General features: G+C 39.6%; 2 protein-coding genes across 3 annotated transcripts in view; both read left to right on the forward strand.

Annotated features, from left to right (window-relative positions):
• The window catches only part of dnah10 (dynein axonemal heavy chain 10), an 83,560-nt gene extending 79,108 nt beyond the window's left edge, over nt 1-4,452 (forward strand). Inside the window, 4 exon segments of the mRNA XM_042708187.1 lie at nt 1,859-2,026; nt 2,449-2,629; nt 2,779-2,924; nt 4,051-4,452. Of these exon segments, the coding sequence (XP_042564121.1) occupies nt 1,859-2,026; nt 2,449-2,629; nt 2,779-2,924; nt 4,051-4,197 (642 nt within the window). The 3' untranslated portion in view covers nt 4,198-4,452.
• An 8,641-nt stretch (nt 4,453-13,093) lies between these two features.
• The window catches only part of emid1 (EMI domain containing 1), a 43,962-nt gene continuing 40,353 nt past the window's right edge, over nt 13,094-16,702 (forward strand). For both annotated transcript variants that reach the window (XR_006152484.1, XM_031570054.2), the window contains exon 1: nt 13,094-13,956. Coding sequence is in view for 1 of the 2 variants with exons in the window: in XM_031570054.2 (XP_031425914.1) it covers nt 13,772-13,956 (185 nt within the window). In the remaining variant the exon portion in view is untranslated. The remainder of the gene's footprint in view (nt 13,957-16,702) is intronic.

The following is a 16,702-nucleotide window of genomic DNA, read 5'->3' on the forward strand; positions in this document are numbered from 1 at the left end:
GGACACTACGTAACCCAGACACTTTTTGGCTATCAGTCAGAGAGTCTCAAGAGTCGTTCGAAAGCCATCAGCTACTTTTTAGTCGCTTAATATTGTCGCACAACGGAGGAATTGCTAATCGCTAATGAGATGCTAGCGGCTAAACCTACTTGCTTACTTACAGGAGACCGGCAGCCAATATTAAGCGACTAAAAAGTAGCTGATGGCTTCTGAACGACATTTGAGGCTCTCTGACTGTTAGCCAAAAAGTATCCGGACACTACGTAACTGACTTTATCAGTCAGAGAGTCTCAAGAGTCGTTCGAAAGCCATCAGCTACTTTTTAGTCGCTTAATATTGTGCCTTAACTATGAAGTAGTTTTTAGCTACGCCTGCCTGCCGGTATCCTGTAAGTAAGCAGATTGCAACAGGTTTCGCCGCTAGCATCTCGTTAGCGATTAGCAATTCCTCCGATGAGCTCTATAGTTAAAGGTGGTGCAAACAATTCCCTGTTTTGTGAAAACGTAATCGTGGGTGCCGTCAGATATGTCTAATAATCACAACACATTAAGGACTTTCTTAAAGCAACACAACGAAGGAATTGCTAATCAATCCTACATCAATCCTCATCCTACAGCAACTCCACTGGCTTCCAATTCACTTCCGTATCAACTTTAAAATTCTTCTTCATACTTTTAAAGCCATCCACAACCTTGCCCCTCCTTACCTGTCTGACCTCCTTCACACTGCCACCTCCACCCGCTCCCTCAGATCCTCCTCTTCCATCCACCTAACTGTCCCCTCTGCCCGGCTAACCACCATGGGGAGCAGAGCTTTCAGCCGCTCTGCTCCCAAACTCTGGAACTCACTCCCACCTGACATCCGAAACATTGACTCCCTCCCTCAGTTCAAATCCTCTCTCAAAACCCACCTTTTCAGGATTGCATTTTCACTGTAGTTGCCATGCTGTTTTTACTTGCACTTTTAATTTTAATTGTTTTGTTATTTGTTTGCTCCTGTTTTAAATTGTAAAGCGTCCTTGAGTGACATGAAAGGCGCTGTGAAATAAAATGTATTATTATTATTATTAATCGCTAACAAGATGCTAGCGGCGAAACCTGTTGAAATGTGATTACTTTGATACTATAACAAACTAGCGAGTCAACAACTTTCCAAACACAGTCAAACATCAAGCACATTTTGCTTGGTTTATTACAGGTGAAATGCAGGCAAGCTGGTCTCAGGTAGCAAAGTATAATGCGAGATGCTCTGTGGTAAATCGCGTTATTGAGATATTTAATGCAGCGCAAGTCTATCACTTCCAAAAAAGTGTCCGGGTGACGTAATGCTAGCGTTGGTAAAGCAACTGTCACTCAAGAGTCGTTCGAAAGCCAATATTACATCACCCGGACCCCTATAGGCGCCTGGACACCTTTTGCCATGACAGCGCCGCAGCAAACTATTTTAGTCACTTGAAGGGATTTTCCAAAGTCTTGGGTATATAAGAAGCACGAAATGTTGCAGAAACTTTATTCATATGAACAGTTAAATGGCTGTCTGTATTAGATAATCTATTACATTTATTACACATTCAGTCATTTCTAGTGCAATCATTCAAATAGATTTAACAAGTTTACTGTACCTTTGCAGCTTCACAATCAGTCAAGTCTTAGTGATGAATGTAATATGTATATGTAATATATGTCTAACCATTTCCTGGTATTGTGCTATTATCCCTACAAATACGCAGTAAGGGTTTTCTGAGGGATTGGGCTTGCTGCATGCAAGTAAGGACTCAAATGTATAAATGCAGTCATCACACTGCTGTGGAGTATCAAAACATTGTTGGTGACATGTTCATCTTCTCTCTCTTTGTCAGGCTCTGGCTGGTGAGGTGGGTATGAGTGGTGAGCTGGATGAGGTGGCACGTGCTCTCTTCAATGGACAGATCCCTGCCATTTGGAGAAAACTGGCACCTGATACCCTCAAGTCTCTGGGCAACTGGATGATTCACTTCAAGAGACGGCATGAGCAGTACATCACCTGGGTGAGAGAGTTATTGAGTTATTGTTTGAAAATGTTCTTCCTTAGTGGATTTAAGGTAGTTTTATTTTCAGAAGCCATTCAGAGTTTGGAGTATCTACTGATTCATTATTTATCCTGGGCACATACCAATATCTTCCGGAATAGGCATAGGCAACTGTATGAACATTGCAACTGATTGATCCTGATGAATATGAATTGAATGATAATTTTCTATCTTGAGTATCTTGGAGTAGGCCTTCTAAACAGTCTGTTTAAGGGCCACTAATGAAAGAATTTGGATACACTTTACTCTTGACAAGAGTTTCAATATCTGGAATGATGGTAGATAGAGCTACTCGAAGATCATGATCAATGTCCAAACGGCTCCTCTGCTTTGACTTCAGCTGGACATTTTGTGAAACTGAAGTGATTTTGGGTTTGTAGGTGAATGAAGGGGAGCCCAATGTAATGTGGCTGTCAGGCCTACATATACCAGAGTCATACCTGACAGCAATGGTGCAGGCCACGTGCAGGAAGAATGGCTGGCCACTGGACCGGTCCACTCTTTACACACAGGTCACTCAGCACTGCAGCCCAGACGAGGTCAATGAGAGACCGGGACAGGGTATGCGCACTCATAAACCTGCAGATTCACATACTGTATATTTTCACAGGTTGTCTTCTAAATCTCACAGCTGGGTGACAAACATGCACATACACATGGATGAAATTCAAATATACAGACAAACATTTGGTTCTCTGGTTTCTTCTCAGGTTGCTTTGTGTCTGGATTATACCTTGAAGGAGCAGACTGGGACACGGAGAAGGGCTGTCTGATTAGGAGTAAACCTAAAGTGCTGGTGGTCCAGCTTCCCATCCTCAAAGTCATTCCAATAGAATCGCACCGCCTCAAATTACAGGTACACAATCAACTAAGCTGTTTTTTTGCATATGGCTATTAGGGATGGGCACGTAGGGATGGGTTTACGTTGAACGTAAATTAATCCCTAACTCTTTAATAGGGATCGAAAAATGTTTAAATAACCAATAAAACCGATATATCACGTGACAAGAATTATTGTATGTCTACCAGTGATGTGCGGGTCCACTCCGAAGCAAACTTAAGTGCATTAATTCATCCCGACTGTAACTCGAATAACTAATATTAAAGAGGATCTATTATGCTAATTTTCACTGTTCATACATTTATTTTTTGGGTGTACTAGAATATACTTACATACTTCACTGTTCCAAAAACACAATTCTTTTTCTCATACTATACATCTCTTTTCACCCTCTGTCTGAAACACTCTGCTAGATGTCCTGTGTCTTTAAGAACTTTAAGAACAAGAGCAAGAACAGAATGCCCTCTCTGTCTCACACGCGACCTTTTGGTCAAAAAACGCAGTGTAAACACTAGACATTCTCGTGAATTCAACAAGGATATTAGGCTATAAAGCAGCCGACAAGTAGGGAGATTATGAAATAGCTGTATATTGGCAACACTCAGTGTGACAATGCCTGCAATATTTTACTGGGCTACTTCTCATTAGATCCTGTGTCAATATTGTTGACAATTATCCCCAACATTGCTGTCGTCTTTGCATAAAACATCCCAAAATACTAAATACACACATACTTTTCTTTGCTGTAGCCTATGTCTTTGTTGGCTAATCTCCCAAATGTAGCCTTTTTCTTCACCGTCTCCATTTCCACTCACCCAGTTCTCAGTGGTAAACCTACGCTGCATTTGGTGATGTTTCACTGAAGTATTATTATTTCAATATTTGTATTAGTCTTTAGGTGGTATTTCACTAATCAGTTCAAATTTAATCTGTGGGTGATTTGCTTTAATTTAAATGCATTATTCTATTTTAAAAAATGTGACACAGTTAACCGTGCTTAACCACCAGGGTTTCAACGTTTACCAAAATCTGCCAAAATGCCCATCCCTAATGCTTATACAATCTTAATGTTTTTATTGGAGAAATCATTGTTTTCATTGTGTGTGTGTTTCTGTGTGTGTTTGCCCTTTTTACTGAATAGAACACACTGCGTACACCAGTCTATACAACTTCGATGCGAAGGAATGCCATGGGAGTCGGCTTGGTGTTCGAGGCTGATCTTTTCACCACCAAACATATGTCTCATTGGGTGCTGCAAGGTGTCTGTTTATGCCTCAATTCAGATTGAGCTCATACAGGAATTTAGAGTAGGATAAACTACTTGTTATAATTGTTATGATTTCCCCTTTTGTGGTTATAGAGATTAGATATGTATTACATTTTTCTTCCTCTTCATCATTCCACATTAAAAGCTTTTGGGGAAAGAATGTTGTACTTGCTGAATCATGGTTTACCCCTGGTAAATGCAGATATGGCTAATATGTTTATGTACAGTATAGACTCTATAGTATAATATAGGTTTTCTATTTATTTCATAAAGTGCAGAGGTTTTGTTGTTAAGTACCTGAAGGTTGTTGAGTGAACAACGTAAGATGAGAATGTAGCCCCATATAAGAGAAGTATCCATTATAACATTATATTAGGAATATGTAACTGTGTGACAATGTCTGCAATATTTTACTGGGCTACTTCTCATCCTGTGTCAACAGTGCATGTCTTAAATGTCATCCTATTAACTGATTGTGTGATGGTGTTCAGGAAGCAGACAGGTAGGCCTCAAGGTACAAGAAGAGTTCATAGGAGTCACTAGTTTGTGGAATAGAAAGTGCACCATAAATCAAAACACACCTGAATGAATGCCAGCAATAATTAGGTGATCTGATAGAATAGGATTTTGAAGTATAATTATTTAGCAAAAAAAAGTCAAACAAACAACTTTTAGGTACAAATATGACCATCTACTGAGTTTGGTTCGCAATCTTTTTTTGGAGCTTCTCGCTCTTGAGACGTGAACATAAACGCAATCTGTTTGGCTAGTGCCTGTGCTGTCGTATTTGCATGAAAGGCAATTTGATTGGCTGACGCATATGTTGCCACTCATTAAACATTTTTCAACTTTCGCCACAAGCAACACAGCGCAACGGAACCCAACGGAGCCACAATTCAGTTTGGCAACGGATGACGTCACCCCATTCAAAGTGAAAGGGGATCCGTCAACGATAACGGATCAACGCATTGCAACGCAACCATGTGAAGACCATGTGAGGACCATAAGGACAAGAACTTAAATTCAGGTCTTGGGGACGTACCTAGTTTAGAGTGGTACAGGCAAGGGCTGGACAAAAACTCAAAAGAAGCAATCAACTTAGAGGTACAGTAGGTGTAAATACAAATCTCAAAAACAGAAACAGGGTAAAGGCATGAAAAAAGGAACAAGGTGAAGGTCATCAACATGACACTTGAATTTACAAAAATCACTCTCTCACAAGATAAACTGGAAAGCCTCTACACATGGCTCGGCTTAAGAGAAATTAAAATGTCCTCTCCTCATCTCTTATTCTTTGACCTAAGTGTGTATGACAACAGTGCTTGTGCACCTGGTAAGGCATCATGAAATATCAAATGTGTAAATATGAGAAGTGAATTGTGAACTAACCCCTTCCCTCCCTCTGAGCAAAATCTATGTTGCTTATCCCGCGAAACGCTGCTGCTCTGTTGTTTTGAGTAGATTTCAAAGGAGACTTCTACCCATTTTCCACAGGTTGATGCTGTTCCTTGGGGTCTAAATGAAATGTCTGTGACATGCTTTGATCAAAATACCACACACACTTCTCACCCTGTCTAAGGCCCCGTCCACACCAGTGTTAATTTTGTTGACGAAAAATATGCGTTAACGACCTTTTTCCCATGACTAAGACAAGACTAAGATGTGACGAAAACAGATCTTTGAAAATAAAAACTATGACTGAATCTATTTTAACTTTAGTTGACGAGACGTGACGGAAATGTTGGTGGTTGACTAACTCACAATATTTATTTTTTTCTTAACTTGCATGCACCTAACATCATTGGTTGAATGTTGCCCGGTCCTGTATTCAGGGGACCCATCTGCTTGAGGTCGGCCGGGTGGAGATAGGAAGGGGGGATAGGGGGAGGTTGTGTATCCCTCCTCCACTACCTGAGATGCCCAGACATGCAAGTGACGCCCTAACGTTATATGATGGCTAAAGTTCAAGAAAAAGAATAGATATCTGGACACTCTTTAATTAAAACTTATAACTTAATAAAACACAATGCACCGCAATAACAGGAGAGAAACCTTGTGGCTTCAAAATAGTTGGGAAGAACACAACAAACGTCAAGAGGCACCTAAAAGCGCACAACCCTTCAATTTATGCCACGGTAAATTAGCTAGTAACTGTCAATGATAATTAGCTAATGTTACTAGTTATTTGAATATATTAGCCGACGTTGAGTTTACTTCAAAGGGGCAGTTGAGTGTATAGGTTGTGTCAGCTTGGATAGCTAGCTAGTAATTTTTGATTGAAGCCTCACTTTAGCCTTGGCAAATGATCTACAAAACTTTTAGCTAGCTAACGATGAGGTAGCATAGCTATCGAGAGCTAGCTAGTAAACTCATTGCAGAATAGGCTATAGGACAGGCCACGCATGACATTAATTAAGAAAATATTAATGAATACGTGATTGGTTTACATATCCTTGTCTATTTGGGCAATTGTTATTGTTATGGCACCACTTTCAACTATCTAAACTATCCATCTAGCTAAATCTGTTGGTTATCAGATTGCACAGCAATTCATATGGAGGATATGTGGTTGATTTAACTCTAAGGCCAGGTAGGCATAGTCATTGTATTGTGCTATCACATCATTTGAATCTTCAAAATCTAGACTTGATATTCTCTTATACTTTAATGATAATACTGTTAATTAAGTATTGCCTTAAAATGATTATTTACTTTGAATTAATTGGAATTCAGCTGTAGGCATATACTAGGAGATTTGGATCTTAGAGACTAATTGTATAAGTACTGCAAGCTTGACTATTATGCAGTTGTAGACACAACACAGGGGGTCCCTGGGCCTGCGAAGGGAAGGAAAGGAGTTTAATGTGGCTAAAAGATGGACTTTTAAATGTGACTAAAACTAGACTAAAATGTAATGAGTTTTCGTCGACTAAAACTAGACTAAAATGTAATGAGTTTTCGTTGACTAAAATTAGACTAAAATGTTCTGAGTTTTCGTCGACGAAAACTAAGAAGGATAAAAATGACTAAATGTTACTAAAACTAATATGCATTTTAATCTAAAGACTAAGCCTAAATCTAAAATAGCTGCCAAAATTAACACTGGTCCACACGGAACCTGGATTGCCTGAATCCGGATATTTTTTTGCCGGATCAGCCTACCGTTCACACAAATCCGGAATCCGGGTTCACTGAATCCGGAACTTTTTGAATCCCGTCTCCAGAGTGGATACATTTCAACCCACCAGTGGATCCGTGTTCGTGTGGACGCCCGAATCCGCACATTTTCTAATCTGGTGACGTAATTGCCCCACGCCCAGCCTCGCAACCGCAGCCTGAACCCTTGGTTTGAGACCCTGTTCCTTTAAATGATAATGAGCCACTGTTCATCCTACCCCCCTCGTCCGTGGATGATGACATGAGTAAGCCGTCCATGTCACTGCCAATATGGTTGGAATTCACTGATGTCCGGAGGTATTTTGCTTGCTTAATAAAATGAAAAACTCATTTAATTGTGGTTTTGTGTTAAGTCAGGGATAGCGGTGGACGAGCTGTCCTGATATGAACATATTGGACGAGGTGTAGACAAACTCAGCTTTAAGTCACGTTGTTGCAAACTGAAAATGTATGAAGGCATTTAGTTAGCATACTTAGGGCCTCATTTACTAACACGATTGCGCCCATTTCAGGCGTAATTTCTGCGGGTAAAGACATAAAACTGTATTTCCAAAAGAGGCGCACCTGAGTAAAAGCGCAGATTACCGCTGCTGGGAGGGCATAAGGGAAAGTGGGTGTTCGTTGCAAAGAGATGGGAGGAGATGTGTAAAGTGCGCCTAATTATGTATTAGTAACGAAACAAAAGGTGTTTTAGCATGACATATCAGCTGCTAAATGAAAACGATGTGCCTGCGAGAAATTTGAAAAATACGAACACCATAAATGTTATTTTTTATATTTGATATATCATTTAATATAGGCATATACAAAATTGTCCCACCAGCTAGCTGTTCGGCCACGTCTTACCCCGAATCGCCGCACATTATACGGTTTAAACCGTATTTTCACCCATAGTTCAAGCACACCGAGTACAGTGCTCGCCTTCTGCGTAGGAGTAACGCGTATCTATTCAGGAAAAGTACTTGAATTCGATGTACACTAACTAAACTAAGTAAATTGTAGAGACAGAGCAGCATGTTCATTTCACCTTCCATGTTTATTTTGACGTTATAGCCTCTCGAGCGCAAGCAACCCCCAGTGCCATGGCAACCGTCTGAAAACGTCAGTTTCCCCTGTCCACACTACAAGTCCAGTTTTCAAATGTATCCACCTAGGGCAGCGTTTTTGAAAAGCATGGTTTTCAGTGTTGGAATACGCCGTTTTAAAGTAAGGGGTGTCGTGTATTCTTACCAGACTATTTAACTGGATGCTATGGAGCAGTTAACCTGGATATTAACTATCCTAGCTATTTCTAGCTTAGGGAACCATCTTAACAGTTTGCAGTTGCCTGTGTGTGAATAACTCATGTTAATATGTGTGAATATGAACTCGTGAACATAAACTCGTTAATATGAAGCTGCACAGGCACCCTGAGGGGTAACCATAGTAACCCAGGAACTTAATGTTCGCTGAAAAGTTTAATTTCCCAAAATCAGCTCACCAATAAAAGACAGTCTTGAATTCAAAGTGATCACAACTTTTAGTGTGGACGGAAGGGCGAAATGGAGAAATATTTATGAGTTTCTATATTTACCCGGGTTAGTTTGCTGTAACCTCGTGAACCAAAAGCTCTAATTCTAATTTGAACTGATCATCCATGGTGGAAGGAACACGCAGGCTCTTTCTTCCCTATTTTAGCTGCACGCTAAATAACACTAATGGGCGGGGTTAGGCGCTGATTACGCTGGTAACGCGTCGAAACATTCAGATGAGGTTCTTGTTTGATAAATAAGATGCAAAATACCGTGCGCTATATGCGGGTTGGCAAAGGCGCAGATTGCGCTGCGGTCACAATGTTAGTAAATTAGGCCCTTAGTAACAACAAACTCCGAATAGCCTTTATTTTAAAAGCAGACATCGTATTTATTTTTTTACCTTTTGTGGTGTTGTGTTAATTTGGTGGTTGTCAGGGATGAAGGTTGACAAACTGTCCTGACGCAAAAATACTGCACAAGGAGCAGAAACCCTTTCCTGTTAACCAACAGGAAAGGGTTTCTGCTCCTTGTGCAGTATTGCAGGACTTCATCAGCTACATCTTCTGGCTACCTGTGATAAGTTAACTCATCAATGAACTTTTATTCCTTTACATGACAGTTTTGAGCAATAGAGTCTGACGACTCTGTTTGCCTTAAGAAGGATTACGGATTTTTGCCATTTATTTCTTGCATGAACATATACACTACGTTCACAAATATGTATTATCTTGATGCTTACCTAATGATCATAGAGGGATAATGGGGTGGTGCTTGACCACATGAAAGTACAGGTGGAAATGCACTCAAGGCGAATATTGGACGGATTGTGATCTGATCGGCCAAACCACCTCCAGAAGTATTCAGGGATGCATTGTGACCCCATTGAAAACAAGTGTAATGCAATTGTGTTCTCAAACCACGTACAACAACTACATGAGCCGAAGTACGTAATCCACACGACTGTTTCAAACCAACGAGGTTATGAAAAGTAAACAAACACAATAATCTTTTTTGTTGTTTGTTCTTTTGGACCCGTGCAAACGAGAGTAGGATGTGACATGAGCTGGACACAGCAATCGGATCTCAATGTGGACACTAGAGACGTATATTAATACCAGGTGTTAATGTAATCTGGTTAATATTATATCATATCTAGATACAGTCTGGATACAAGACACATTTTAATGCCAGGTGTAAAAAGCCCCATATATGCCTTACTTTTATAACATATTTTGAAATTTAAAAATCATAACGGCAACATTCTCGCCTGCAGTAGCGAAGCAGGACAAATGTAATAGAGGAGGCCCAACACGTTATTTTCTTTTTCAGGTACACAATGTGTAGCAATATGGTGGTAAACGTATGCTACGGTGATACATTTCACAGTAACTGTGTGTCTAATCACTTCGCACCATGATAATTAGGTGGGGGGGGGGGGGTATTCGTCGTAGCTCGCTAAGCGGTTTAGCGAGCTAATTTTCAGGCTAAGATAAAAAATGCCCCTCTTTTTGGTTCGTGGAAGCAACTTTCGATAAATCACCATAGTAACATATCAATTAGCACTAACCTGCTATAGCGCAGGCTAACTTAAGTGTAGCTGGATAAGCTTGCCACACCCCCGGAAAAAGGAGGGATCCCATTGACCAAGGACTGATATTAGATAGTTAGATTAGCGTAGGGAGAGAGTTCTTTGCGATCGCCAAGATCCACTATTCCATCATGATTAGTTCTTGTATGAGCGCTACCGATTCAGCTGACAAGGAATCATTAATTTACAAGACCTTCTCGAGTCATTTATTGCAAACACCACAGTTGAACATTGACTGTCTTGCGCTTTTTTGCGAGTGGTACATTTTTGTAGTGTCGGTGATGCGGAGAACAAAGCATTAATAATTATATGACAGTGTTATTAGTACACCATAGCATATCATTATTGTAGAAAATGATTAAGGTGGACTCATGATAAGAATAGAGAGAAATACAAACAATTTATTTTCACTGCTTCAATTTATTGCATTTGTTATTAATACATTTAGTCATTTTTATTCAAAGCGACTTACAAGGAAATGTAAAACTACACCAAGGAATGAGGTGAGGGGATTCGAACTATCAACCTTGCAGTTACGAACCGGTGGAAGAATACTCTGTACCAGTTCACACTTGCCGTCAGGTATTCATACATAGATATCACCCTTTAAACATCCCAACACACCTTGCTCTCACAGCGGTGGCGGTGTTGAATTTTGCCATGATTATAGTCTTGTATTCTTCATAAGCGTTCATGTTCATCTCCTGCTCGCTAGCGGAGAAAAAAGAGCCCTTTTCTTTGAGTGTAGAACCATTATACCGTTAGAAAATCATTGTTTTGGTGATCGACCTTTCCTGCCTTTTGAAGTAGGACGGGCACGCGCAATTGCCCTGATAAATTTTGCCTGGTTGAAATTAACCACATGATTTGGAGGCGGATGAGCCGTTGACGAACCGATATTTGCTGTTCTCAGTCAGCTCGCTAATGTTAACGGGCTAAAAGGACAATTGATTAACTTCGCTTCAGCCCTTACGACGAACGGGGCCCTGGTCTTGCGGCCTCTTAACCTGGGATTTTGTTTTACAGCTATGTTTTTATATGGTTGTCATGTAGTTTTGTATTAATAAATCCCATGGATTTGGTACTTTTAAAAGGTGTTTTTAGTAGTTTACTTGGGTCATGATGGAGTGTTTGTTTGCCCCATAGGGCCACTAAAGTTGGGGCGTAACAATAACTATAACAATAACAACACGTAAAATACATTTTAATTAAACATTTTATGTGGTTATATTTCTATTATAATTAAGTGACCTACCTTATGGTTTTATAGAGATTATGGTGACAGGAAAGCTTTTTAATGTCGTTGTAGGTTTCTCACTTAACAGTAGCCTATTTCAGGCCACCAAGGGACGCCAGTCTTGGTTCACCATTGAATGTTATACTGTGGTTACATGACTGTGAATGAGGACAACAATGGCCAGTGGGTGTGTGGAGGAGGCGTCTATGAAAACATAGAGTAAATTGTCAATGGGCTGGCAAGGGACTTCAAGAGACACTCTACCCAAATGTAGCACTGAAACACTAAAAAAAGTGAGTTTTTCATAATATGTCCCCTTTTATAATTAGTATATGAACTAGTAAACTCTTAAAGTTTACTAATTAATTATACATTAGGGTGGTGCTGAGAACATGTCTTTAAGTTTACAAATAGTTCAAATCAAAATCAAATTCTCTCCAAAAATGTGCAAAGTCCCAGTCAGTATTTTGTATTCAGTATTCCAGCCCAGCGATATTCTTTGGCTTCCATGCTGGTTGCTTATAAATGTGATCTAAGATTTTGTATGGGATAACTGAAATGGCTATTCCATGACATCCTAGCTCCAATACCTGAGCCAGCCTTTGGTTGACGAGGACATACGCTTCACATCCCAAAATTTCAAAGAATACCTGTGACACGGTCAAGATTGTCAAACAGTACTACATAACACTTCAGATACCTTCCAGGCCCACAGATGAGCTTTTGCATCATGAACGTTACATTTAGTTATTATGGTGCCAACTGTATCTAGGAGCGGCAAGCCCTGCGCAAAACCTGTTGTGGTCATTGCCTTTTTGGTGTAATGAAATACAGTAGATTTTACTTTCAGCTTTTTTGAGAGCTCCTTATTCTCACCATGTTTGCTAGTTTCAATACACACACAGCTGGGATTTAAATATGTAGGATATCACAACCTCAGAGGTACATGGGGAAATGTTTATTTTTTCTTATAAATTAAAATGACCTCAGTCTTGTAACTATCATTGTCAATGTAATTCTCATTTTTAATGATCAGTCATTTTTACCTTGCAACGACAAAAATATACACCCAACATAGTCTACATTAGCCTTATGAAAAAAGATATAGAGCAAAAGTCTGCTCTTGATTGGGCTCTACATCAAATCATTAACCATTTTATAAGGATTATAAAATGTATGATGTAAAACAACAATCATTTTGTATATTAATACTGCTAAGCAAAGAGAGTTCTGTCTTCCCATGTACCATTCATTTGTAGATACAAAATGTCACAAAAGTGTCCTGAGAAATTGTAGGTGCCATATGGTTATGATTTGAGGGCATGCTGAGAGCTTGCTGTATTTTCAATTTAGCCTATAAACACTTGAGTTTAGACAATGCGACCTCCGCTTCCAGTGCCTTTCCTGTTTTTATTCCGCCAGTGTCTGGTTTGTGCTTCCAATAGTCTACTATAGTCACAGAAATATTGAATGTACTGTTCAAGATGTTCAAGCTATAGCGTTTCAGCCATGGGATAAAATCGACTTTGGTATTGAATCGGAAGATTATCTTGAATGTGGTGTATAAAAAAGTAGTGTGTTCGAGAGTAGGTTTGGTGAGGGGCATGTCCACGTTAAGAAATACTGCCCATTGTGTGAATGTCGACTAAAATTCAGACGACGAGGGGGTAGAGATTTGAGAAAGAGGAGGGACTGCCACAGTGTCGAACGCGCCTAGCCAAATACCGTCGGGGCACTGCTTATTCCACTGTTCTCAGCACAGGGGCAAACTTAAAGCGAACGCTTGCTTGCTGTGGCACTCGCCCAGATAGGTCACTTTCATTTGGACGCGCTCAAAACTTTTCGGTGACGAAGTTCCACTTCTCCGTACATTGTCAAAATAAGCTCTCTTATCTATTTTGTTCATAGTCTATGTAGTGGTAAGGTAGTAGATGCTTTGATAAGGTTCATAGCTGATATGTGCGACTACACTTTGTAGTTTGAAGTTTTATTTGAGCCTTTTAGAGAGCTAATGCTACGTTCTTGTTTGACATTTCTCGCGTTGAAAACAGACTGCAAAACGCCATACACCGCTCTGCAATGGAAGTGCCTCCTTGCAATTCTGTGTCTTTTTGTCCCAAAAAGTTACAGTGGACTCTGTTACTGCTCTGGTTAACCTGTAGTAGTCACGGGACGTGGGCAACGGTGCCTAGAAAGTTTTCAACGAGCACACAGCTCAACAAAGAGATGTCCGGACCGTCACGAACACCCATTTACGAGAAAAGGTAATGAGAGTTACGTTTTCATTTTCTCTACATTTTAGATTTGGTCACATCAAAGCGTTACTAAAATTATTGAAGAAATAGGCCCGAAACTTAATCTACTCAATCTGTAGACACTTTTATTTTAACCAATCCAGCTACTCCTAAAAGCTACAGTCGGGTAGCTATAGACTACTGAACCGGCATTTTAACCTAACCAAGCCAGGTACCAGGTGGTGTAGACAAGGCGATACATGCATCATGTCAATTGTCCTCTACGAAGAACAAATACAGAGAACAATGTATTACATCGCATGTAAAGCAATGTACTGTAGGCCTACTGTTATTCCTAGGCTTCTTGTTTACTCTTCAAACAGATTGCTGCGACAAATTCAGCTTGAACCGTTTAACATTGAAACGTCGTGCAAAGTTTGTCGCGTAGGTAATTGTAATTGACAATTCATCTATGATATTTTCATTTTTCTAGAGTTAGTAGGTCTACATTTTTAAAGATATTTAAGATTAAAGAGTAAAACAATAATTTTCGGCTACAACGTTCTAAAACTGTCACCATTATACTGTCACTAATGCAGTCTGTCTGCATCTGTCTGTCTGTCTTTCTGCCTCTCTTATCTGTCTGTCTCTTATCTGTCTGTCAATCTCAACATCTAACTTCCCCATCTATTTAATTTGTGCATCTCTTTCTCAGTCACTCTCCCTCAATCACTTCATTTATTTTTTTCATCGTATTATCTAACTTCCCTATACCTTTAATGTCTCTGCCTCTCCTTCTTTCTCTCTCACTTTCACTGTACTGTCTCATTCTCTTTCATAAATTGAATCAACATTTGAATGTATCAAATTTATTACATTATAATAATAATAAATTACCACCTCATATTGTGTGAATACATTGAGCTATTTGCATACCTTTTGTAGTCCTGTTCAAAAGTACTCTACTGTTCAAAAGTTTCGGGTCATTTAGAAATGTCCTTGTTTTCCATGAAAACATACGTGAAATGAGTTTGAATAGGAAATATTGAAAAACCAATAGGAATAGCAGTCATTGATAAGGTTAGAAATAATTATTTCTTAATTGAAATAATAATTGTGTCTTTCAAAGCTGTCATCAAAGAATCCTCCATTTGCCTTTCTTTCAAAAACAAACTTAAATGGTAGTGTATTTATATTATATTAAAACAAACTTGAAAGGTAGTGTATTTATATTATATTAAAACAAACTTGAAAGGTAGTGTATTTATATATCTTCTCACAAATCCCATTATAGTCAAGCCCCCTTCCCCCTCTCAGCTGCCCTCACACGGCTTGCTTTTCTCCATCTCCCCCTCTCTCTCATTAAATATCTTTCTATAAGTTTCTAATCTACTTCATAATTTCATTGATTTGCGTCTTGTTCAACTACCATTCAGAAAAAACTATGAGAAGGGATTACATTACGTACAGTTTACTGATGAAATCATGGCATACCACAGCGATATGGTGTAGGCGTGCCTTCTCTTAATGCTCTTTTGGCTTGTTTTCTTTTTCGAAAAGTACATAATGAAATCATACCACCAGGAAATCTAATTACTGACCAATCACAGTCCTCCAGCCAAGAGGGGGTGTGCTTGAGGTCGGTGTGCACGATCCTGTGGGGGGAAACAAACTCTGGTCACCTCAGTATCAATCAATGGATTTACATTAACTTAATCCTCATTTTATAAAATGTTTATATTGATAATTGTCTATGCCAAAAAGTCTTTGTATGGTTGAGAGGACCACAAACAACTTCAAATACCACTAACTCAATATTTCCGTCTCCCAAAGAGGTTGCAGCGGTGTCAATTAGACTGGCTATGTCAGCTGCTATTCTTAATTTTACCATGGACTGGATTGTAATCCATCCCGAAAGTGTCCAGATTAGCTAGGTATCACACTTCATCACATCAGGCATTCAATGATGGATGTGCATGTGGATGAGGAGCCCCATTGAGCTGCATGACATTCTAGGGATTGTTCCACCTCATCCTGTGGTTCATTGCCCCACTGGTTGAAGGAGCCACTCAGCAGTAGAGATGGGAGTGATTCGATTCACTATTGGTATCGGGTGCCGATATGGACCATTTTACTAATCAGATATTGGACTGACATAACCGATCAACGTACTGCTCCAGATGTTATGATCTTCGGCCTGCAACTAAGCCACACTTGACATCAATACTGCCAACAGTTGACAGTCTGTGAATTGGTTGTTATTGTGACATGTTTTTATACAGTTCATCTAATTCAACATGGCATTTTGCATTGAGGACATCTGTCACCGTGCAGTTTACAGATCTAGGGTTGGGAATTGTGTTCCCAGTCTTCTCTAGGCAGACTAATAGACACCACTCTGACCTCTTACAGAGATGACAAATATTGAGGTTGTGGTGTTTCAAGTTGTTTGTGGTCGTATGAGCCATATAAAGACAATTTGGCATGGAGAATTATCAAAATAATGTTTTAGAAAACAAGGGCTAAGTTTATTTCCCCCCACATGTACACACTTGGCAACCTCAACCACGCCCCTTATTTGAAAGAGGACTGTGACTTTGACAGTGACTAGATTTCTTGGGTGGTACGATTTCAGCATGCATTTTTCGCAAAAGAAAATTAGCTGATAGAGCATTAGGACAAAAACAAAGAGTTGTAGTCCATTTGGTAAGGTATGGCATTAAATTGTGTGTAATAAAATGACACAGGAAGGAAGAATAATCCCTTATCGTTGTTT

This window comes from Clupea harengus, chromosome 7 (assembly GCF_900700415.2).
Source record: "Clupea harengus chromosome 7, Ch_v2.0.2, whole genome shotgun sequence".
NCBI lineage: Eukaryota > Metazoa > Chordata > Actinopteri > Clupeiformes > Clupeidae > Clupea > Clupea harengus.